Source organism: Lynx rufus, unplaced genomic scaffold (genome assembly GCF_022079265.1).
Source record: "Lynx rufus isolate CCGP_SWC_20201006 ecotype Redwood Valley unplaced genomic scaffold, mLynRuf1.p SCAF_4, whole genome shotgun sequence".
In the NCBI taxonomy this organism is placed as follows: domain Eukaryota; kingdom Metazoa; phylum Chordata; class Mammalia; order Carnivora; family Felidae; genus Lynx; species Lynx rufus.
In genome coordinates, this window is record NW_025814856.1 from 121,373,036 (window position 1) to 121,398,453 (window position 25,418).

Consider the following 25,418-nt stretch of genomic DNA (forward strand, 5'->3'; position numbering starts at 1 on the left):
AGATAAATGGATACTCCACGGATACTCTATGGCAATTAGCCAATATCAGGAGAGTTTATATTCTCAGGGGAGATGCACAGTCCACCCTATCCTCACGTGGTTGAGAAAAGAACCATATTCTAGTTAAATGTATACAGTGAGAAAATGTATCTCCCAAGGGCACAAAAAATGTACAAACTTCCTTATTTGCTCTCCCCTCAAAAAAACCCACTTTGCATTCTTTGATGTTATATTATAGTCTATTGTTTATGCCTTGAAAACACAAGCGTTCAGCTCTTTATGGCCTAATAAATTTGTAGATAAAATCTAATGATTTATGGAAAAGTTCATAAGATATATTTTTGATGTATCACTAATTTATGGAACTTATTTTTCATTCATTCATTCATTCATTCATTCATTCATTCATTCATTCTTTAGATCTGCTCCAGTGCTGGAAATGACAGCCTGTAATGGCAGTCCAGTGTTCTAAGTGTGCCCATAGTTGTAGAGACAACATGGTCTGAGAGCTTGCAGAAGAGGACGACCAGCTAAGTGCTTTAAACAGGTGTGCAGAGAAGTCTCCAACTGGCAAGCATGAAGGACCCCCCAAAAGAACCAAACACTAGGACGGTTGAAATTCTGACCTCATCCAGCCAGACCCTTTCTTTCCTAGAAAGCATTTCATAAAGTTCTGCAAATTTGTAATGCATTTGTAGACTGCATGGCATCGGCCTTGGATTATTTTCAGTAAAGGCTGTATGTATGTTTAGGGACTCAAATCATCAAAAAAAAAAATGGGGCCTTCTAGGTCTGGCATATTTCAAAACATAATCTAGTAAGGGTACGTGTGGTGATGGACTCCCTTACACAGTAATGACAGCTGTAGCGTGAATAATCCTGAGGGAAAGTATTCCTAATAGAGACATCATAGACCTGTGTATTCCTCATGCAGAAAATGGTCGTAAAGGGTTTGGCTCAAATTAAAGCAATATATTTGGAGAATTTTTTGACCAGTGGAACTAAAGTATCCTGAGGTGAGGTTGCCTTTTTTCTAATTTATACAATTTGTGCTGGAGACCAGCTGCCCTGTTTTTGGCTTATCTCAAACATTACTCTTGCATCTGCCAGGAAATAGAGAGGAAGTGGATCACCTCGGGTGGTGATCTCGATCATGAGCACACTTACCCTGCAGAGCTGGCCCATATACCACGCCTGGGACAGATGATAAGAGCCCAAGAAGATCAGAGAAGGAAGTGAGAATAAAGGAGCAGCAAAGAAATTCACAGGATGACTCTTCCCTCCATCACTTGCTCTTGGTGCCCATCCCTCACGGTGAGAATTCTAGGATCCATGACCCCTTTGCCTGAAGTTTCAGGGCTTCACGCTTTCACTTTCCTTTAGTACATCCAGCACCAAATAAGGCAGAACATCTCAGACAACGAAGTACTTGAATTTACACTCCTCAAGACAGAGACTCTTTCTCATTCATTGTTTCAACTTGACAGCCTAGCACGCTGTTGGGCTTAACGTAGATACTGAAAAAATGGTGGCTAAGCAATGGGAATGAATACAATTATTAGGTAAAATGCATCTTTTGGAATAACCAGTTGGCTGCATTTATTCCTGACTTCGTGGGGATTAATATTATAAAGCAGGCAATAAGGCAAAACCGGCTTCCACAGGCCAATCAACTTCTTGGCTCTGCTGTACTTCTTTTCTCAAGAAATGATGAGAGGTGGCATGTGCCAAAGAGAATTCCATTTTCAGGAACTATCAGGGGACAGTGATCTAATTAGAAGGAAAAAAAAACTTAATTCAACGAAATCAAACAGTAGGGGAGCTGTTATTTACATTTGTAAAATATCTTAAAGATAAAAACATGGCGGACGTCAAATTACAAACAAAAGAAAGTCACCTCTGCTCTAGATAATCTAAAAAGTTCTTGAAATCAACAGTAAAAGAAGTAACCCTCTTACCTTATAATTATCCATGATTTCAGCTAACCATAGCTTAACAGACTTTACTGTATCTTCTCGCATGTACTTTTCAACTTGGGATCCATCACTAAAAGTCCGGTTTCCCACGTGGATGGCTTGTCTCACTTGTGGGAGGGACAAAAATTTCCCATAGTAATTTTGGTCCTCGGGTTCCTGGCGGAAGGAGACATCAGAAAAATATCAGAGAACATGACTTGGTGACAGGAACAACGTGCTGGGAAAGCTTCAAATTTCTCAGAACATAAACCATCATGAACAAGATGAGACATGGCTGTTAACTCTGGTCTCCACCCTGACATTTTTAACTTGGGGGTTGTGAGGTAATTTAAATGTTACTGACAATAAAACTGGATGATCTGATACCTTCAGAGCCTAATAGCCAATTTGCAAATGCTCGATTTTCCTTTCTCAGTAACGAAACTTCTGCAGTCTATGACTCCAATCAACAGCCCCGATTGAGGCCAAGACCGGAAAAACGGAAGAGGTGAGATTATCAAAAGCCATTTGCTTCTTGTCGGAGGCTCTTCAGGAGGAGGGTCAAATAGACCACAGGAGCCGGGGTGGTGGCATGGCGGACTAAAAGCTGGGCTTTCTTTTGCATGTTCTTCTGTTTATTAAAACCATACATAGAAAATAATCAGCTAACCATAATTGAAAGGGGGAAATATACCAAGTGTAAAAACAGATGATACCTTATGAAGGACATCAGACAAAAGAAAAGTCGCCCATGATCCTTATTTAAAAAAAAAATATTGCATAAAAGTCTGTGGTATTGAAAAGTCTGTGATATTCATCATACTAAAAGACAAAGGAGTAAGTGCTATTTTAAAAAATGACAAAAATCATAAAAAAACTTAGAGTTTGAGATCAATAATTTTGTGCATCATCAATTTATGCTAATTTGTTGAATACATTAGTTTGTAAGGAAAAAAGAAATGTAATTACATTCTGTTTCTCTCTTGCCTACCATATGTTTTCCTCTTGGTAGACTCTAGATCCAAAACCACAGGGTTAGCAAATTCTATTGAAATTAGCTTTGTATTTTATTTATGAAATAGTTAATAAATAAGGCAATTTTAAAAACAAGATACATTGTCATATACACTAGACAAAGATTGTACAAATCCAAATCCCCACTTTGGCTCCCTTGGTTATATTTGATTAATTCTTCACAAAAGACATCAACTTTGGCCTGCTTTTATGAAAGAAAACTACTTGAATACTTTAAGAAATATTCCAGAGAGCTTGAAGTGAGGGCCATACTAAGCGCACAAACCTTCTTAAGTTAAAAGTAAAACAAAGCAAATATTTTCATAAAGGCTTTGGCAGTTTTGATTATCCAAGCTGCCTTAAGTACAGAACAAATAATGTGGACACTTTCAAGAAATTCACTACAGTCTTGGCGTTCTGGAACCTAATACCCAGAACTGCAATACTGGCCTATCCTTGACAAAAGAACTTTTGTATCACAAGTTCTACTGGGGGGAAACTGTTAATCAGAGATTGTTCTGAGTTATCTGGAATATCATACATTCTTGATGGTCAGATTATAACATATACAACATCAGTGGGGGAAAAAAATCCTACAGATTAGTAGACCAAATAATGCACTACAGTTAGGACATATTTATCTAGTATAAAGTCAGCTATAGTATTTCTCTCTCTCTTTTTTTTTTTTAATATATGAAATTCATTGTCAGATTGGTTTCCATACAACACCCAGTGCTCATCCCAAAAGATGCCCTCTTCAATACCCATCACCTACCCCCCCTCCTTCCCACCCCCCTTCCCAGCTATAGTATTTCTCAAGTCGAAGGGCGTTTGGTGTTACCAAAAGGTTTAAGCAAACACTAGTATAGTTTGTAAACTGTTGCACTCATTACCTTGCACTGTAACAGGTTATAGTAACTAGGACATCCTGTGACATTCTGGAAGTAAGAAGGGCTGTTTGTTAAGTCACCATCTAGTAGTTTATCCAGTACCTAGGTCGGGAGAGAGGGAAGAAACAATGAAAACATCAGGGTAGGTAAAAACGTACAGACATTTGTCATTGCGTTGACACTCCTCCATTGTTTTGTTCAACAACCTTTTATTGCACATCTTCTCTGTGCTAGACACTGTCTCAGGCATTGGGGACACGGCCCTGTGAACACGACAGAGCAAAAGTCCTCCCTAATGTAGCTTATATTCTAGAGGAGGACAATAAGCAAGCATTCATAGGAAAAACATGCAGTAAGGTAAGCGTGAGAAGTCCTAAGGAGAAAAGTAAAGAGAAGAAGAGTAGGGAATGTCATGGGGGTGTGTGGGCCTGTGTGTGTGTGTGTGTGTGTGTGTGTGTGTAAGCACGGATGCCGCGGGGAGGAGGAAACAGAGGTCTCACTGAGAAAGTGGCGTTTGAGTAAACACCTGTTGGAAGGAAGGAAGTGGACCATGGAGACATCTAGGGAAATAACACTCCAGGCAGGGGAAACAGTGAGCCCAAAGGCCCGACTGTGGGAGTGAGCTTGTCGGGAAGGACAGCCGTAACACGGATGGCTGACCACTCACCCACAGTTTGAGGAGAGAGGGCAGAGGTTATGGACAAATGCGCAGGTGCTTGGAGTTTGTGGAAGTTCCCTTTGGACTCCTGACCTTAAAAAGTGGTCATCACCGGAGGTGAGAGCAGTGGTTGTGTGCTCTTCTCCAGTCACGTGCAGCTGCACAGAAGCAGGCGTGGGGTGCTAGAGTGGCACTTGTAGCCAGGATGGCGGTCCAGCCAAAGGAGGTGGACTGACCTTGAATTTCAGTCGGGTAATTAGAGAAGCTAAGATTTAGAGGGGTTAAGGATCATGAAACTGTAGTAGGATCAATGGACCGGAAGACAGTGGGGTTGCAGGACGGTTATTTGAGTTTGTATATTCAGAAAAGTGAGCTGGCACAATGGCAATCTGAGATCGTGGAGTGATTTTCAGATTTGTTTTTGGGAGGGGGACTGAACAGCTAAGGTAAAGAGGAGAACAAGATCACTAAAAGAGAGGAAGCTAAAGAGCTAAGGGGCCAGGTATTAAAAGGGTCATTCATGTGGATACTGTGATCACTAGAAACAATGGCAAGCATGATACCCTTGAGAGAGAAGGACAGTGAGGCAGGAGCTACAATACTCAGAGGATGAGAAGGAGAAAGCCAGAGGGTTGTAGGTAACTACAACAAGAAGTGGTGGGTGGTGGGGCGCCTGGGTGGCTCAGTCAGTTAAGCGTCCGACTTCAGCTCAGGTCATGATCTCGTGGTCCGTGAGTCTGAGCCCCGCGTCGGGCTCTGCACTGACAGCTCAGAGCCTGGAGCCTGCTGCGGATTCTGTGTCTCCCCCCACTCTCTCTGTTCCTCCCCCCACCTCTCAAAAATAAACATTAAAAAAAAAAAGTGGTGGGTGGTATCACGTGAGGATATGAGAGTCAACACTCAGAGCTTCCAGAAGGATATGATCTGGAAGTAGCACTGAGGAGCAAGGACACCCCCTCTAACCTCCTAACCAAGTGCCTTACAGAGTAGGTAAGAAAGAACCCAGCCCCTGTGTGGTGGTGGGGGGGGGTGAGAGCGGCAGCAGCAGGGCTGAAGCAGGCTGTGGGGTAGGGCAAGAAGATGAAAGGGATTGTCATAAAAGAGATTGAGAACACTGGGACGTTTTGGGATGAGGAAATTGAGTCTGTAAGGAGCTCTTGTAAAAGGATGAATTCGGCACATTTTCAAAATCGACGATCAGGTGCGATTTTAGGTTTTCTTACAAGGTAAGAATATAGGTTACCACTATCCTAGTTCTACAGGGGAGGAAACAGGCACACAGACGTTAAGCCACTTGCCAAGGACGCCTTACTAATAACGTCAGACTTGAGATTCAAGCCCAGGCCACGCCTCTTCAGCCCATGTGTTCTACCACACACACCCTAGCTCCCCAAGGGTCACACTGAGGTCTCTCGTAGTCTTCAATTCTTTCTGGCCATGCTCTTGGGTTTAATACAAAATTTTATTATTGTATTCGATTAGTTTTCTGCATCAAAGTTAATTAATCCAAGTTACTGGGGCCACAGGCCTAGGCACCATGTATGAAAAGGATCATCGCTGTAGAAAGGAGAGGAGGCAGTAAGTATGCTCCAGCAATGCCACGGTCGCTCAGGACCACTGGCTCTGGCTGTGCAGATTGTGCACGTCATGGGGATGCCTGGTGGAGGGGTGAGAAGGGCCGGAGAACCAGCCAAAGTTCTGTTGCCAAGCTGGATAACTAGGTTTGGGCTGCATTTGGAGAAACAGCCATTGTGTGAGCCATCTCATGGCTCACGTATGAGACAGCTCATACAATGGTGGCGTCCACTTGCCAAGCCCTGAATCCATAGGACTATGTCAGCCCAGAGGGAGACGCCTTTTTCTAAATTGTCCACCCAGAGGGAACACTGTAGGCCAGCAGTAGTCCTGAATGGAAGCAGCATTTGGGGTATTTATCTTTAGAAATGATCAACGCCAACGGAAGATGAATTCAATCCTTAAGCATGGATCTGATTTCAGAGTAAAAAATCATTTGTTATCAAACAAATAAAGAAGGTGGGTGGTCCAGACCTGTGAAATCCAGTTTCTGGTTGAAACTTGCTTCACAAAAAGAACTCTGTGATCCAGAACATTGTCATGATAAGGGAGACAATACAGGACCAGAGACGGGCCACTGTGCACCTTGCAGAATGTCTAAATGTCCCAGGATATTTATTTTTATCTTTTTATTTAAAAAATTTCTCTTAATGTTTACTCATCGTTGAGAGAGAAAGAGCATGAGCAGGGGAGGGGCAGTGAGAGAGGGAGACACACAGAATCTGAAGCAGGCTCTAGGCTCCACACTGTCAGCACAGAGCCCGGCATGGGGCTCAAACTCACAGACCACGAGATCATGAGACCTGAGCCGAAGTCAGTGCTTAACCGATTGAGCCACCCAGGTGCCCCTGTCCCAGGATTTTTATAGACTGCCTGAAAGTTAGCCACAGGAGAAATACTGGGGTGGGAATGGTGTTGGGGCGGGGGTGGATTCTAGCTCTAGGCCTTCCAGAATCTATTAAGTGGCTTCTGGCAATTAAAGGCAGGCCCTCTGGGCCTTAGCCTCCTCCCCAAGGAAGTGTGGACGTGTGTGTGTGTGTGTGTGTAAGGGCAGAGGATGATCTATAAAGTTCCCTCCAGCTCTGAGTTACTGCTCTTTGATTAACTAAATCATTTTAAGGGACCAGAGCATCAAACAGGCTCTATTATTTAGGCCTGTGATTTTGACATTTGTATTCTCTCGGGTCTCAGGATTTCTTACTCTACATTTGACGAGTACTTGCTTACTTTCCCAAGTGCCATTTTATCTATTTCCCTTGAAAAAAACAAAGGTTTTTTTGTTAATTCATCACTCCAAATATTGGACCGATGGTCACAGAGACATTGCATACCTTCAAAGATTTCAGGTTTTGTTGTTGTTTTTGTTTTCGTTTTGTTTTGTACTGTATTTTGGTGTCTTTCTGCATTTTTTTTCCTGATGAATCTAGTTTGGCAGAAACTCTAACCTTACAGGGCGTCTCCTCATTACCTCCGAATGCAAAGAATAACCTGAACTTGTCAACTGTTTCACTAAACCTGTGGGTGCTCAGGCTACCGCATCATGCATCATGGACATCTTTTCTGCTTTCCTTATCCCTCAGGGCCAATCAGATGTTTTTCCTCTTAACATCGATAATTCTTGGATGCTTCCTCGCAAACACATCAAATATCTCACTTGCTTATTGGTCTCACATGATGTAAAATTTGATATTAATTTTAAATTCTAACGGTTCAATCCTTTCACCCTTTCCACTTACTACAACAGACAGCCTAACACTAGACTGAAAATAGTCATCGCAAGTTGAAAGGCAACCCTCCCTGTCCCCATAAGATCCCTCTTCCTTGGCATTTACAATTGCACAGGAGATTCTGAATCCACACTCTGTAGCCACACCAGGCGCCCTTACTTATAAAATGGAGCATTTTATATTTGTTACCCCCTTCTAAGTTTGTATGTCTCTCGTTTTGATCTGAACCAGCTGACCTGCAGTGCCTAGAAGACTGCTAACACCAGGCCTCAGCATTAATGATACAGGATGTGCTCCCAATAACAAAAAGACCGAAGTCCTCAAAATGCAATCCTTGCCTCATTTACTCGTGTAGAAAACATGATGGCTCTATGGCAAAAGCAGCAAAACAAAACAAAACAAAACAAAACAAAAACCCTTCAGGAAGACTGTGGATACACGGTCTTTGTGTGCACTGGCAAAACCAAATCAAACCCAAACAAAACCCCGAATGTCTTAGTATCTAGTATATAGTCTCAGATTTGAAATAACTCTCCCCCCAACAAAAAGGGTGAGGAATATACCATATTATTTGATCCTCAAATTCAGCTTTGGGGAAGTAATGTGACAATATTTACAAACACCAGTGGCCCTCTGTAAAAGGTGCTGGTTTCTATACTTCATAACCTTTGTTCCTGACGCACAGGAACGTGTGACATTTGTTACACACTGGGGCCACTTCTCCAGCTGAAACACTGTGTGTGGATAGAGCATAGGTTGAAGCACATGCACCCACTTTCTGGGTAGCCTTTCTTCTGATTTCTTTGTGATAGGGTATGCCTTTAGGGCTACACAGCATTTAAAGAAATCAAAACAGTTAACGAAAGACACAGTTAGATAAACACTCCAAGGTGATCGAAGGTTTAAAATACAGCCCAAGTAAATTCAAAGAGGCCGGGACAGTTCTTTTCTCCATTTCCAGCCCACACATCTGCCTCCTGAGCTCAGACAGCATCCCAGATAGACCTTCTCTAACAACAACAAAATGCCTGAGTGCCATGGGGATTCTAGGACCCTCCTCAGATGGTTCTCATTGCTCCAGGGCAACGCAGGCCCCAGAACTCACTTCAAAGGCTTGAAACCACCTCTCCTCCCTGATGTATTTCACGCAGTCATCACACTGCTTCTGGAAGTACTTTCTCTGCTTCTCATCCAATAAGCCAATTTGGTACAGGAATGTTGCATAGCCCCCTATGATCTGAGGAGAGAAGAGAAACACAAATGCCACACGGAGAGAAAGAGAGAAGTTAGGGACCCACTTGCTTGATGAAATAACCCTTTGTAATTCATTGAGTGCGTGCTGAAATTAGCCAAGCAAGACAATTACACACACACACACACACACACACTCACACACACAGATCTCACAGAACACACAAACACGTACACAACACGTACAAACATACACAATACACATACCACACACAATGCCCACACATACCACAAGCATACACACACAACCCACATGTGCACAAAATTCACACAAACGTATCACACACACGTGCGTGCCCCACATTCGCACTCACACCCAATCTAGGCTGACATAGGGAGTTGACAGCTTAAAACATTTTGTAAAAATTGGAAGATTTCAATCATTAGAAAATCAACTGGGCAACATTATTTCCTTCTACCAAGTTAGGTCTCTAAGGTAAGAGGAGCCTCCATTTGACTAAAGGGGATTTAATCTTTTCAGGGACAGAACAGAAAAGAAAAAGGAGACACCTACTGATTCGGGATCAGAATACGCGTCCCCAATAGCAACTCCTTTCAGGTTGATTTTCGTTGTCATCACAGGGTTCAATGTATGGATATAGTGTGCAAGGGCTGGCACGTACTTCCCTGCGTAAGACTGAGAAGGGCGGGTGTTAAAATGAACCATCACAAATTGGTGCTATAAAAATTATGTGTTTATGGGGCGCCTGGGTGGTTCAGTCAGTTAAGCGTCCGACTTCAGCTCGGGTCACGATCTCGCGGTCCGTGAGTTCCAGCCCCGCGTCGGGCTCTGGGCTAATGGCTCAGAGCCTGGAGCCTGCTTTGGATTCTGTGTCTCCCTCTCTTTCTGCCCCTCCCCAGCTCACACCCTGTCTGTCTGTCTCTCAAAAATAAACAAACATTAAAAAAAGGCATAAAATTATGTGTTTAAGCTAATTAAAGAAAGACAGCAGTATTTCCACATGAGACATACCATATATTTTCTTTACCTTACGCTGTAAATTCCACAATAGCACAGAGCTGTTACTTCTTTTGGCATTCCAAATAGCACCCGTGACATGCAAGTCATGGGTGAGGTGCACAAAAAATGACAAGTGGATGTGTAATAGGCGAACAGTCTAATTTCCTTCCAAAATAACATGGGCCAGTGAATACAATTCCGCCACCCACAGAACCTTTCTTACCAGAAAGCTCCATTGAAAACTTCATTTACAAAGAAAAAGAAACCCCCAAGGCCAAAATTAAGATTTCAAAATACTTACGATGATGCAGCTTGAAAGCAACATGTATTAAAGCAAGAGGAAAAGGAAAGTAGTATTTATTGGCTACTGAAATTGTCACTTGACAACTATCTCTGTTTCCAACCTTTCCAAGTACAAAGTTCTTTTCCAATTTTAAAATATTTTGTGGATGCAAACATTATAATTCTGCTTTTAGATTATGCTGACAAAAGCTACTATTCAGGGAGATTTAAAAAATCGTTTTGGGGGCGCCTGGGTGGCGCAGTCGGTTAAGCGTCCGACTTCAGCCAGGTCACGATCTCGCGGTCCGGGAGTTCGAGCCCCGCGTCGGGCTCTGGGCTGATGGCTCAGAGCCTGGAGCCTGTTTCCGATTCTGTGTCTCCCTCTCTCTCTGCCCCTCCCCCCTTCATGCTCTGTCTCTCTCTGTCCCAAAAATAAATAAACGTTGAAAAAAAAATTAAAAAAAAAATCGTTTTGTATTTTTTACATTAAAAAGCTTCCTTTTGGACCATCACCTTCATGTCTAATATCAAACTTCATATGTTCAAAATGAAGCTCTAATCCCCAAGCCTTCCAACAGCCTCTCTATTATTAACTCTATTCTAACTGCTTAGACCAAAAATCTTGGTGCCATTCTTCCCCCCCCCCCCCCCCGCCACACACACACTCTCTCTCTCTCCCCACAAAAGTTCATCAGCGAGCCTTGTCAATTGCACCTATTCTGTCAAAATAGGTCCAGGATCCGGTGTTTTCACATACCCATATTTCATCACCTTGCTCCAGGTTTGCTCCTCTTTTGCCTGGATTATTGCAGTGGCCAAACCACCACCCCCTGCCCCCACTGTTGTCCTTCCCCTCATCCAGTCTATTTTCAAGATGGTGGTCTACTAGAACATAAATCTGAACCCTCTGATGACTTCTCATCTCCTTCAGAGTAAAAGCAAAAGTGCTTTTTTGGAGGCATAAGGATTGGCATGATCTGGTCACTTCATTAACACTATCCCCTGCTACCTTTTTGCTCATTCCTCTCCAGCCCGTCTTGGACCATAATCATGATTGTGATCCATACTGGCCCCTTCCACCAGGGCCTTTGCATTAGTTGTTCCCGCCACCTGGAATGCTCTTCCCTCAGTGTCCTTATGGTTAACTCCCCTATTTCCTTCAGTGAAGGCTTCTAGGGATGCTTTTCCTCTAAAATTTGGACACCCCCTTTTTTTGACATTTAATATTTCTTTTCTCTATGTTTTCATTGAATCCTATTCACTTTCCTATACACTTCAACTAATTCATCTTGTGCATCGTTATTCTCCCATCCACACTAGAACCAAAGATCCACGAACACAGGGCTCCACGTCTGTTTTGTGGGTTAGTATGTCCCCTGTGCCTGATGCTGTTTATCTGTTAGTGCTCAGTAAACAGTCATTGAATGAATGGTCTTGAATTAACTTACTTGCATTTGAAAAACGCGAATGCATGTGTGTTCAAAATAGACTAAAGGCATCATGTGGGTACTTATGAGTCTGCAGACCCTTTGTAATATTTCCAAGGCTCTGCAGGGGTCTGTAGTTCAAAGGCTGGGAGCCCCCGAGAGCTCTATTAATTCTACACCATAATCGCATGCTGGAGATGCCATTACTCCCATTTCAATATGAGGGCATTGAGGCTCAGAGATGTTAAGTGGCAGAATCAGAATCAAACCTGCCCTGACCTGCTCCCAAACTGACACTCCTTCCAAGGTATGATACAATTACGTAATCTGCGTAATTTATACAGGATCTCCTCACTGATGCAGACCTCTGTGGAGTAGTAATTATTTAGGCAAAGTATTGACTCAAAACAACATATCCATTCATAACCATGAGCACATTTTAGAGTCCTTGTGGTAATAAGAAGATGTGTTTACATGCCTGAAATGCAGTTTGCTGCCCAAAAGTGCTATATTCTCTTGTGAGGAACAATAAGTGAACATTTATCGAATATAATTTCTGTAAGGTGAACAAAAGAGGCCAAATTTCCTTGAGTAATCGTTTCAGTGGTAAACCTGTATTGTACAGTCTTCATTCAGTAATGGTTTATTAGGCAACTCTTCTGTCAAAGGCATCACAGTAGATATTTGAGAAGGCACGAAAATGAATACAACACAAGACTCGTAAAACTAATGCTTTCTTTTTGAAAAAATATTACAGAAAACTTGACTCAAATGTGATAGGGCAAGGGCGCCTGGGTGACTCAGTTGGTTAAGCGTCCGACTTCGACTCGGGTCATGCCCTCCCGGTTTGTGAGTTCGAGCCCTGCGTTGGGCTCTGTGCTGACAGCTCAGAGCCTGGAGCCTGCTTCGGATTCTGTGTCTCCTCCTCTCTGCCCCTCCCATGCTCATGCTCTGTCTCTCTCTGTCTCTGTCTGTCTCTCAATAATAAATAAATGTTAAAAAAATTTTTTTTAATGTGATAGGGCAAAGTCTACCATTTCATGGATTATTATTCTCACAAGGTGTACCTTGCCCAGCACATAGTAGGACCATGAAGACACATTTGAGAAATGAATGACTAACCTGTCATTACTGCTAAACATTTTTTCTCTATTGGAGGTCATCCCTTAAGCTGTCTTGTTATAAGACCTAGCGATAGAACATCTCTTTGGTTCTTTCTGAGATGGAAGGGTGTGTACTTTAAATTGCTCTGTTGAAGGTGATGACAAATTTAGGCGAAAACAGCCACATTTTTATGGCACCTTTCCTCCCCCTCCACCCCCCCCACCCTTGACCATCATGTGTATCTGGGATATATCCAGGCAGGAAATTAAGAAGGAACATCCACTCAATTTCTGAGCATCTACTATGATCTACTATGAACAGGCTACCTCCCCCACTTTAATTTGAGCCACCTGACAGTTAACATTATCTTCCTATGTTTTAAAACGATGAAAGCAAGGGTCTATGCATTTCAATCACGTGCCTGGCTGGGATTTCATCTAGGCTTGGTTGCCTCCACATCTCCCATCTCGTATCAAATCACATTTCAGTCAAGGGTCCTGGAATAGACTATGAGTCTATGAGTCTCCCAAGCTGGGGCTCAGCCCTGGGTTCATCCCCTACAAGCTTGCTAAGTTGGCCATTCAAAGAAAACACGGGTAGTTCTACAACCATGTCCAAAACAGATTCCTCACTGTTCAGTCCACATCTGCTCTCCTAACGATGATGTTTATCTCATTTTTGCTTTCTAATGACTATCACACACTTCCGTGCCCTGTGTCAGTGTGACAAATCCTTCACTGCTGTTTTCATTAATCATTCCATTGGTTGAGTGGCTCAGGCTGTCACACAGTAGACAATTATGGGATTATTTTATGGAAAACAGACACTGAAACATTATAATGAAATTTCAATTATTTTCACTCTCCTTGTGGAGACATTTATTTATTTATTTATTTGCAAGATCGGGTTAGTTTATTCTTCCCAAATCATTTATTTCTCAATTTAACGATCTCTGACCACCACAGCACTTTCAAAGACAACCAGACAATAAATCAAATGTTTTATTTACCCAGCTTTCTCTTTTCTGGATGTATTTTAAATAGAATAGAGACATATATTTTGGGGAGAGACTTTAGGTTTGTTCACCTATTAGAAATGAACTCTATGGCCCTTAGGACTTCCAGTCACAATCCTGTAATTTTATGAACTCTTGTTTCTTTTGTTCTGAGTCCTGCCTATAACGACGATGGGAACAACAACCAGCACACTATCAGCCCTGTGGTTTCTCCGATCTCTTGCTGGTGTTCATCAATGTGGGCAGCAGCTGGCCGGCGAAGCTCCTAAAGCCTGTGAATTAGCACTAACCTTCTACCAGCAGATCAGACCCTGGCCTCATAAAAGCTCGAAACAGCATCAAAGCGATTATAAAAGAAGAAAAGAGGAAAAGCGTGGCCACTAACTATCTGAACATATATTGTTTCAGAATTCAGCAGTGACCCTCGAATGAGGACCTCAGCCAGACAAAGGTATTTCTCTAACACAATCACTCAAATTAGGTTAGCCATCGACACGTCAGGATTTTAGTCCGCCCTTATTATTCCTTCCTAATATTTAAAGAAGCTTCAAGCTGCAGTTTCCAGCACCGTTGTTGTGTGGCTCACATTTTCCCATGGTGACCATATTTTGAGCTCGGCTCTGACAAGGAGGACCAGAGATATTAAGGTGTGTTTGTATATGCTTGTATTCCTGGGGCTTAAAAAAGCAATAAGCTTCCAGTTTTCCTCTTACATCGGAAGGATCTCGGAATTCAGCTCTCAGTCTTGTATTTCCCCCCACGAGAGGAAAAGGTCTCAACATCACAGCTGAACAGTGGTTTTCAATCTCAGTCTGCAATCTTTCTGAGTTCTTAAAGGATGTTTGGAACAGCCTAATGGAAATCACGTTGGGAGCATATTGTACTTGTAAAAATAGTCTAGAGAGAATGTAATGCTTGGTTAATTATCCAGATGTGTAAAAGCACAATGAACTAGGGACTTAAAGAAACTTGTAATTGCGTATTCCGTCGCAGCCCTCCCTTCTTACATGTTCCCGCAACATTCACAGCGGGCTTCCTGTACCCCTGCCACCCGGTTACTTTTAAAGGAGGAAAAAAGATTTCATATCTAAAATCAGCTCCCCTAGAAGAAAAAAAATCGTGTCAGAGAATAATACTATAATGGAAACAATGTCCTCTTGCAGAAATTTCACATATGTTAGCAGTTACTATTGTTTAAGCTGCTCTGCGTTTCTCGTCTGCATTTCTTACTAAAGTTTAGGTAAAAAAAAAAAAATAGGTGCAGCTATACTCATTCTGTGCCTTGCTTCTAGGTATACGTTTTATGGTAAAACATGTGGAACCTTCACCCAGGATAATGAGCAATGGCCTTGGAAATGAGACACACTGAAGCCTGGACACAAAGCATCACTGTCCACGGGTCCTAGTTCCTAAGCCCTGCCTGGAAGTGGAAAAGGCAGAGTTGTCAGCCTCAGGACTGGTATGTTGAGCACCCCCTGCTCTGCTCTGTCCCCGCTCCCCCAGCCACTCCACCTGGAATGAACATCTCTTTGAAGAACTCACCTATGGGCTGGTCATAACTCCTTCGTGTCCCCAGAAGGACACAGGGCGGGCTACCCTTCTGGAAGGAGTCATAGCAGTGCTGTATCCTCTAGCATATCACCAACCACAGACTGTTGGTGGAACCACCCCCACTTTTGGAGGCGATCAAAGAGAATAAGGGGATATGCCTTGAAGAGAGCTTTATACACACATTGAAAAACCTCAAAAACGGGGGAAGAGCCCAAGTGTAATGGAGTAACAGATGATACAGCAGCCCAGAAGACAGGACTGAGTGAGAGGGACCTTGACTTCATCTGGCCTCAGGGTAGACTCTTATTTCACTGGGGACCATTATTTTCTCTGAGAGAAGACGTGTGTCCTTAAAATGGCCAGTTGAGAAAATTAATGAATGGGGAAAGCTGGAACTTCGGTATTGTGGTAATCTGTACAACTTCTTAGACATTTCTAGACCATGTGTCATCTAATTTCCAGACCACACTGCTGCAATTAAAAAAAAGAGGGGCGCCTGGGTGGCTCTGTCGGTTAAGTGTCCGACTTCGGTCATTTCACAGTCCGTGAGTTCAAGCCCCGCGTCGGCCTCTGTGCTGACAGCTCAGAGCCTGGAGCCTGTTTCAGATTCTGTGTCTCCCTCTCTCTCTGCCCCTCCCCTGTTCATGCTCTGTCTCTCTCTGTCTCAAAAATAAATAAACGTTAAAAAAAATTTAAAAAAAAAAAGGGCAAAAAGAATAAAAGAAGGCTCCCAACAAAAGTATGACTTTATCTAAACATCTATTGTTCTGCAAAATGAGCTTAAAAGAAATGTAGAATCTCTAGGAATAGACACATAAGAAAAACATCTTGATCTGTATCTCTTGGTCACATATTTATGCAAAGGTACACGCTATGCGGCCTTCCAAATGATATATTCTTATTTTGTATTCAAAGGATGCTTCTCTAAAAAAAAAAAAAAAAAAAAAGAATCCAGCACAGCCAGTATGGAAAACAGTATGGAGGTGCCTCAAAGAATGAAAAAAAGAACTACCATATGATTCAGCAATTCTTGTTCTGGAAAATATATCCAAAGAAAACCAAAACACTAATTTGAAAAGATAGCTGTGCCCTCCCATGTTCACTGCAGCATTATCTACAACAGCCAAGACATGGAAACAACCTAAGTGTCCATCGATGGATGAATGGAGAAAGTAGTTGTGGTACATACATACAATGGAATATTATCCAGCCATGAAAACTGGGGAAGCCAACTATTTATGACAACATGGATGGAACTTGAAAGCATTATGCTAAGTGAAATAAGTCAGACAAGGAAGACAGTGTATGATCTCACTTACAAGTAGAATCTAAAACACACACACACACACACACACACACACACACAGAAAACAAAGAAAAAGAGATTAGACTTGTGGTCACCAGAAGCAAAGGATTTGGGGGAGGGGGAGTTGGGGGAAGGAGGCCAAAAGGTACAAACTTCCAGTTCTAAGTCACAAATTCATTTTCAATTCTAAAAGAAATATTGGCAGGTCACGTGACCAAAACTGAAACTACACATTTGTCATGAGCTCAAGAGTTAAAGCGGCTTGGGGGCGCCTGGGTGGCACAGTCGGTTAAGCGTCCGACTTCAGCCAGGTCACGATCTCGCGGTCCATGAGTTCGAGCCCTGCGTCGGGCTCTGGGCTGATGGCTCAGAGCCTGGAGCCTGTTTCCGATTCTGTGTCTCCCTCTCTCTCTGCCCCTCCCCCGTTCATGCTCTGTCTCTCTCTGTCCCAAAAATAAATAAACGTTGAAAAAAAAAATTAAAAAAAAAAAAAGAGTTAAAGCGGCTTGGATGTCATCTAATAAAATTCAGCAAGTTCTAAGCTTTAATAAATAATTGCATTCCATGGACTTCAAGCCTTTATATCACTTGAAACTTTCATTTACTCCATAAAACTTTATGATCAAAGCTAAGTCTTTACGATTAAAACTCAGCCTTCGCCAGAAAGACAGAAATGTGCAAAAGGACAAGGAACTTCTTTTATGTTTGTATAAGGTTGATAACCCTTAGAGATTCTGCACGAAACAGGGAAGGGATGTTGACTCCCCTCTAAGCACAGTGCACCTGCTTTCTGGAAGAGGCAGGTCTTAGCGATGGAGGTTTTGAGGCTCCAGACAGCATCTACACAAGCAGGGTTCCAATCTTTAGCCAGTTTCTTGTCTACAGTCTTTGGGCTCCGGAATCCAGCTGCTTAGTCCCAATCCTCGCTGAGCGACCTTGGTAAGACCTACCTCGCCTCTCCAAGCCTCAGTCATCTCAACTGTATGATGGGGACGATAAGAATAGTGCCAGCTTCAGAGGGTTGCTATGACATACATAAAACAGTGCTTAGCCCCATGCCTGCCCTACAATCCACTCTCAGTCTTCTCAAATAAGAGCTACAAATAAAACTAGTGAACTATAGACTCTTGAAGGCCTCCTTCTAGCTGCCAGATTCAAGCCTAGGCTAAAAGGATACTGGTGTGGGACTGCAGAATAGTTCTCTCCCGCTCATTGCTAGTATATCAGTGCTGGAAAATTCCCGATTACAACTATGCCTTCTATTCAAATACAAGCATGTTGAGAGTAAGTTTAATTTATCAGATCCTTTCTAATGGACAGTGCACTGATGGCAAGTCAGAAAGGGGGAGAGGAACAAAATAGTCATGATGGAGAAACAGGACCTGAGCACAATATAACCAAGGAAAGAAAGGGAGGCTGGGGGTGGGAGGTAGGGTACCGGATGGACCTGGAAAATAAACGAGTAGAAAGGAGGGTTCTCAGGGCCTGGGACACAGAGCAGGGAGACAGGGGCGATGGAAGGGAGATGAAAAGAAACTGGTGAGAAATATCATCAATATTTTTATTTTGTCCAGCAACAACCTTGCACAAGGCTGCTCTGTAACATTCAACAAACACTTTGCTTAGTAGTGCAGGAAACACATTACACAAACACGGCTCTCACCTACTGGGAGCCTGCAACCCGAACCCAGTGGACCATGATGATTCCAGTAAATGTTGTCAGACTCCATGATCCCAGCAGGACTTCACTCATGCAGATGAAGATAAAGTATCCTATTAAGCTCGCTAATTTTTAAATAGCTTCAAAGCTTTGCCTTTATTTGGCCCTCACATTAACCATGGTTGCAAAATTGCCTCTGAGGCAACTTGGCCCCTTCCTCCCGATCAGGGAGAGATGCTCAGTTGTAACCACATATTCTGCCATTTTGGACACGCTCCCCATTCATTGCCACAACCACCCATAGGCACGGAATCTTTCCGGGGAGAGGACGCAAAGCCACACGCTCAGAGAACAATGGGCAGTCCCCCTTCCTCCCGCCGCCACCTTCCTGCCTTCCAGTGAGGGCTGTTTTGCTTTAACTTCTAGCTGGGCCCACGTACACTTGAGAGGATTCTCAAGTGAGTCTGTACCTCAAGACCAAGAGCAATCTCACTAATAGTTACTGGCTCAGAAAGGATAACCCTTATAAAGAAAGTTAATTATGTGAATTAAATGCAGCTTGTTTCTCTTTTTGAAGTACATTTTTTTCATGCCTTGAGGAGGGTGATTTACAGACACATTTGTCTCTCTTTAGAGAAAATTAATTCCAGTTGGTGTTCTGTGCCGAAATGGAGAGAAGGAGGGAAGGAGACAAGGCGGTTCTTCCTTCTGGATCGTACCGCCTTCAGATCCCACAGTATGCTTGGTTGTGGGCTCGCCAGGGTCCACACGGCTGTGGCAGGGGGCCTGGGTCGGTCCCGGCACGTTTTGCTACTACCCCAAACTTTCAAATATCATCTTCTAAGCCCCACCATCGTTGTTTAGACAAAGCAAACTATTTCTTTTGAAGATGATTTCAAAATAACAGGAGAGACAATGCCACTTCCCAGAAAGACGTGAGCAGAACTTTTAAAATATCTCAGGCCCTGTCTACATGCATTAGGTCATATGCTTTGGAGCCATAACGTATTAATCCAGCTTTTCACCATGAACAGTAATAACAGTCATCGTGTGTTCGGTACTCACCACAGCCATCACGTCATTAAATATTTGAGGAGGATTGTCTAATTAGATGCTCAAAACAATCCTATGCAGTAGGTATTGTTATTACTTCCAGACTCTCTTGCACCAAATACAGGGTGCTGAACAGCTGCTCCAGACCTTTTGAGATCAGGCTATACCCCTCACTCATAGTACGCAAATGGAAAGGATATTTAGGTCCAGTACATTTGCGCTGAAAAGGAGAAAACCATTTCCTTTCTTTTTTTTTTTTTAAGTTTATCTATTTTAAGAGAGAGAGAAAGAGAGAGTAGGGGAGGGGAAGAAAGAGAAAGAGAGAGAGAGAATCCCAAGCAGGCTCTGTGCTGTCAGGGTGGAGCCCGACACGGGGCTCGAACCCACGAACCATAAGATCATGACCTGACTCAAAAACCAAGAGTCAGACGCTTAACCAACTGAGCCACCCAGGAGCCCCAGAGAAGCATTTCTGAGTTTACTCATTTATTTTTCAATCACGATCCTGCTACTTTAGTGGCATTGTTTGTTCAGCCTCCTGAACAGTGTGAGGAAATTAAAAGTTCTGAACAGATAGGATTTCCCTTTCTTGAAAAATCTATCACAACGGGTTTTTTTTTTGGGGGGGGGTGGAGAGAAGGAGGGTGGGTATTACATTAAAATTGCAATTGTATACAGATGCTATAAGAGTACATCTAGGTAACTACGGTTGAACATCTAGTAAAGCAAAATATCCCTGAAAGTGATCTAATTGAAAAGCCAAGCCCTCCGACTGTAAGATGAAAAGCAGAGGCCAGGAGAGGTTAAAGAACTCGCTTGGAATCACCCAGAGAGGCAAAGCCAGCAATGAATCTCAGGTCCCCTGATTATTAACCCAGAACTACTTTTCCATTCTGCCTCCTAACCTTAAAACAGAAGACCAGATGGAACAAACTAGACTGGAGAAACACAGCATTCTAATAAAACAAACCACCAAGGTGTTATTATTTAGTGCTCTTCCCTTTAGAAAGAGATGTGGCCCTGGATTTAACATATCCTGTGTAGCCCCTATGAAAATGCTGCTGTCTGGTGACTGCATCTCATCCCAGCTCCTGCCTGCCCTCGTTCACATCTTCCTTCATCACTCAAAAGGCACAGGTTTCCTTAAAAGTATTCATCCTGGAAGCCAAGAGTGTAAAAAAGAAAACTGTCCTTTCCTACACACATTCAGTTACATGCATGAGACCACCGGGCAGATGTGAAATAGACAAATTTCTCATCCAGAATCGGGCAGCTTTGCTGAAAGTCCAACTTCATGGTTAATAGCATCACCACATTATTTGCAAGGCAGGAATTACACAGTAAGCAGATCGCTCCTCTGGTGGAGGTGGAGACTGGGAATTTTTCAGGGTGGCTTCCAAAATGACAGAGGCATCACTTCCTGCCCCTTTGCCCCACTTGCCTCTGAAATGGGTTAAAAGTCAAGGACCAGCAGGGAATTACTGGTAGAGATCCTAAATAATCGTGACCAGATAGCTGGCTTAAAAAAGATGTAAGTGGAGTAAGCCAAACAGTTAGAATATCCTTTCCAAATAGAGAAGAACGCAGGCAGAAGATGAGGAAGTTCCTGGTTCCATTAACTTGCCATTTCCTTGGAAAAACTGAGACTGTTTTCACCTTGTCTCCCTTACGGTGGACCTCTGTGGTTTGAGCTTATCCAGCATCCTTCCAGCCCTTCCTCTAGTATCGTCACTGGGGTCTTCCCTGGTGCACCACCCATCTCCCACTCTCAGGCCTTGTGATTGAGAGGCGGAGGGCCTCACTATGATCCCACCCTTCCCAGGGCACTGGGTGGGCCTCAGGCACCATTATGGCCAACGTGTATGTCCATCCCCTTGACCCCAGTTAGTAGTTCTAGAACAGGCATGGGATCCAAATGGGTCACATGAGATTCAGGAATATAGTGGAATTATTGGGGAAGAAAAGCTGAGCTGATAGGTTATACTTAGAACATTAGGATGGGGTAGAGGTGCAAGGCTACCAGTGAAAAAAACATAGCTTAGAATGAAACTAGTGCAGTACAAAGTCAAGTGAATAGATCAAGAGAGAAATTCCTGATGACAACGTCTTGAGCACCCAGACACAGCCATGATCCCCTGTTTTACTTAAGCCATTTTGAATAGGGTTTCTGTCACTTATAAGCAAAAGATCCTTGACTAACCCACCCCTACGTATCTTTCAAAATCCGGTTTAATTGTCACCTCTTCTGTCCGGCCTTTCCTGAGGATCCCATACTGAGAGAAGTAAGCTATTTGCACTCTCCTTGTGCTGTCTTTCCAGCCACTTCTCTAATCGTCCTTTTCATTCAGTATTTTACCTATTGCCAGGCTTTCAGATTAAGGGTAGGCTCAATGTCTTATTAATGGCTGAATTTCCAATACGTGTCCAATGCCTCAGCCACCGTAGTCACTCGATATATGAGTGCTGAATTGAATCGAATTTGATTCTAACTACTCTTTCAGCGAACACTGCACCCCTCAACGATTTCCCATCACCCTTGGGATAAAGTCCAAAACCTTCCATGGGCCTACGTGATCTGTCTGCCTCTCCCATCTCAGCTCCTTCTATAGTGGCCCCGTGCTATTCCTTGAGCACACCAAGCCTGTCCCCACCTCAGAGTCTTGGCATTTGCTATCCCTCCTTCCAGGAAAGTTCTTCTCTAAGATAACCACAGCTATCACTCTACTAGTCTCATCTACTAGTCTGCATCTACTAGTCTCGGCACTCTGCCCAGTTGTGTCCTTACCGGAGAGCCTTTCTAGTATCCAGGATAGCACCTGCACGACTCTGCAACCCTCACCTGCTTCATCTTTCTTCATGACACTCATCACCGCCTGACACATAGCGCATATGTATTTCTTCACTTATCACTGTCTTCACCTCTACAATGTATGAAGGCAGGAAATTGTTCTGTTTTGTTCACAGTGGTGTTCCTAGCACCTTGGGATTCCTGGGCTCTCAAAGTATTGGCTGCTATATGTGTTTAAAATAACCTTAAATTTAACTGGATGGAAAAAAAAAAAAGCAACCCTAAAACTGAAGCCAACCTAGGCAAGTGAACTTAGCTGTATGTTAAATTGTAGCATACAGTGGCTCAGTCGGTTGAGCATCCAACTTCGGCTCAGGTCATGATCTCATGGTTCGTGGGTTCGAGATCTGCGTCAGGCCCAATGCTGACGGCTCAGAGCCTGGAGCCTGCTTCGGATTCTGTGTCTCCCTCTCTCTCTGCCCCTTCCCCGCTTGTGCTCTGTCTCTCTCTGTCTCTCAAAAATGAATAAATGTAAAAAACAATTTTTTTTAATTGTAACATAGAGGGGCCTGGGTAGCTTAGTCGGTTGAGCGTCCGACTTCGGCTCAGGCTATGATATCCCTTCTAGTGAATTCGAGCCCTGCATCAGGCTCTGTGCTGCCATCTCGGAGCTTGGAACCTGCCTCACATCCTGTCTCCGTCTCTCTGCCCCTCCCCTGCTTGCACTCTGTCTCTCTCAAATATAAAATAAAACATAAAAAAAAATTAAAAAACTTGTAACATAATCAGCCTAGGGAAAAAATTAGAACTTTGAAATATGGTACTTTTAAACCTGTAGTGAAATATAGTCTAAGGATAAAAGTAATTGTAGCAAAAAATATTGAATGTAACTTGGAGGTTTCTTTGTTGGTAGCGGTACTGATGTCACCTTCTAAGATCATTTTGCACATATTTTTAGGATCCAGCAAAGGAATAAATAAACTGATGCTGCTGGGAAACACGGTCCACCACGTGGGAGAAGGGGTATACAAACACAGAATGGGGAAAGGAAAAAAGAACCTCGTGATGTTCAATTAGAATTAAGGGTCAGTATGAAGTCATTCAGTTCCCTGGTTCTGCTTACAAAGAAAGCCTGAAAGAAATGGCATCCCAGGAGCAATGGGCACACTTAGTGCTCAGATGTTGAGAAAAGAAGAAAAGGGGAAGATCTTCTCTGTAGAAGACTACTAGATGACATCTCTAGGAAGATAGACCCCCCCCCCCAAAAAAAATCACCATTTACAACCCCCCAGTGGAATGACGGATTCAGGCAGGAATCATCAATGAATGCGAAAACTATGGGGTGACAGATCTGGAGGGAACAGATTTCCACATGGTCTCATGCTACTTATTAATTTCACGAGAAAAAGGTGCCTTTCCAACGGTGAGATCTGGGAGAGACCACCTGGGCCAAGTGACCAAGTGTAGCATCGCCAATAATGAGACAAACTGATATTACGAGCCTCCTGACGTGGTAAGATAGGAGGCACACACATCACCCATGTCATGTTCTTGCCGAAATGTTTTCACTGAATCTACGCGTTGAGGAAAGAATCAGCCAAATTCAGAAATGGGACATGCCACAGGGCACCTGGCCTACACTCTTCAAAATCATCATCATGAGACAACCACAACAATATGTCAGGGGACTGAGACCATCGTGATACACAAAACTTTACTGAGCCGTATATTTATTTTTTTAAAAAAGGGTTCTAGAGAACATTTGGGGGATAGAGAATTCTGAATACGGGCTGAATTAATGTTAATATATTAATATATTATATATTAATTAATATATTTAATTAATTAATAATTAATATATTAATTAATATATTTATTTAATATAATATACTTAATTAATATAATTAATATATTAATATTTGTGTGCGTGTATGTACATACTGAATGCATGAGTCACCATACTTCAGTCCCGAGGATATTGGAAGCACACAAGAACACAGGACTTCAACTTACCTCCCCCGTGGCATAAAAGTCATTGTTTTTATATTCAGGGAACAACAGGAAAAAGTGAGTTAGTGCACTGCGAAAAGAAGAACAACAATAAAAAAATCACATGGAATCAAAAAAGCTTAATGCTATGCTACCAAAACTAACCTTTTGACGCTAAGTTTCACATTTGAAGGAAGAGGCCATTAGGCTGTGAGCTCCTGTAAGCGTTATTTTCAAAATGTCACGTATGTAACATTCCACACTGTGGATGGTTAGAAAATAATTGTGGGCTTACTTTAGGATACTAAGAGGTTGAGACAAGGGGACATCAACACTCTGGGCGGGTTTCCAAATCTCTGGGTTACCAACCTAGATCTTCTAGCTGTTGAGGGTACCCTTGAGCAAAGTGATACAAGCTTTCACCTATTATTACAGCAATTCCTTAAAAAAAATTTTAATGTTTATTTATTTTTGAGACAGAGAGAGAGAGAGAGAGACCGAGCATGAGCAGGGGAGGGGCTGAGAGAAAGGGAGACACAGAATCCGAAGCGGACTCCCGGCTCTGAGCTGTCTGCAGGGTTTGAACTCACAAGCTGTGAGATCGTGACCTGAGCTGAAGTCGGTCATTTAACCGACTGAACCACCCAGGCCCCCCTACAGCAATTCTTAGAGGTAGTTCCGCAAGCCTTATGACCCCATTAACCTGGGTTTCTGGTGAAGTAATGAGAATGTTACTTGCTTACCAACATCTTCCTGTGAGGAACCCTGAACATTTCTATTGGGGGGGGGTCCCAAAATTTCAGTATTTTAATAACCAAAGAACAAAAAGGCTGTAAAATGACCATAATTTAAAAGAAAACCACCAAATGGCCAGATATAGAACTAACAGTACAGTGGCATCTAAGCTCCAAAAAAATCACACTTATTAAAGAATGCCAGTAGCCACTTCAATGAGTTCTCCTGAAATAGATTTCAACAGACTCCAGAAATTGTTTCATAATAAGCAAGAAAAGGGTAGATTATTGAATGATTCTCTACTTGACCAAATCTTTCAAAAAGGAAACAAAACTTGTGGAATTCAGAAGCTCTATCAGTGTTTTGACCCAGATTGCATTGTCTGAGAAGTCAGGCAGAGCTTTGTTCCAGCTTCCTGCTGAGGGACTAAAAGCCACGGACCATCCAGTGAAGATGAAAGGCAAGGAAGGAGGCCCT

The 25,418-nt window shown here is 42.9% G+C and overlaps 1 protein-coding gene across 1 annotated transcript in view; it reads right to left on the reverse strand.

Moving 5' to 3' along the window:
* The window catches only part of CPVL (carboxypeptidase vitellogenic like), a 114,247-nt gene that overhangs the window by 58,121 nt on the left and 30,708 nt on the right, over window positions 1–25,418 (reverse strand). Inside the window, exons 7-11 of the mRNA XM_047096870.1 lie at window positions 24,231–24,297; window positions 9,585–9,707; window positions 8,925–9,056; window positions 3,863–3,961; window positions 1,959–2,132 (exon numbers count right to left, since the gene is read on the reverse strand). Coding sequence (XP_046952826.1) covers window positions 1,959–2,132; window positions 3,863–3,961; window positions 8,925–9,056; window positions 9,585–9,707; window positions 24,231–24,297 — 595 coding nt within the window. The remainder of the gene's footprint in view (window positions 1–1,958; window positions 2,133–3,862; window positions 3,962–8,924; window positions 9,057–9,584; window positions 9,708–24,230; window positions 24,298–25,418) is intronic.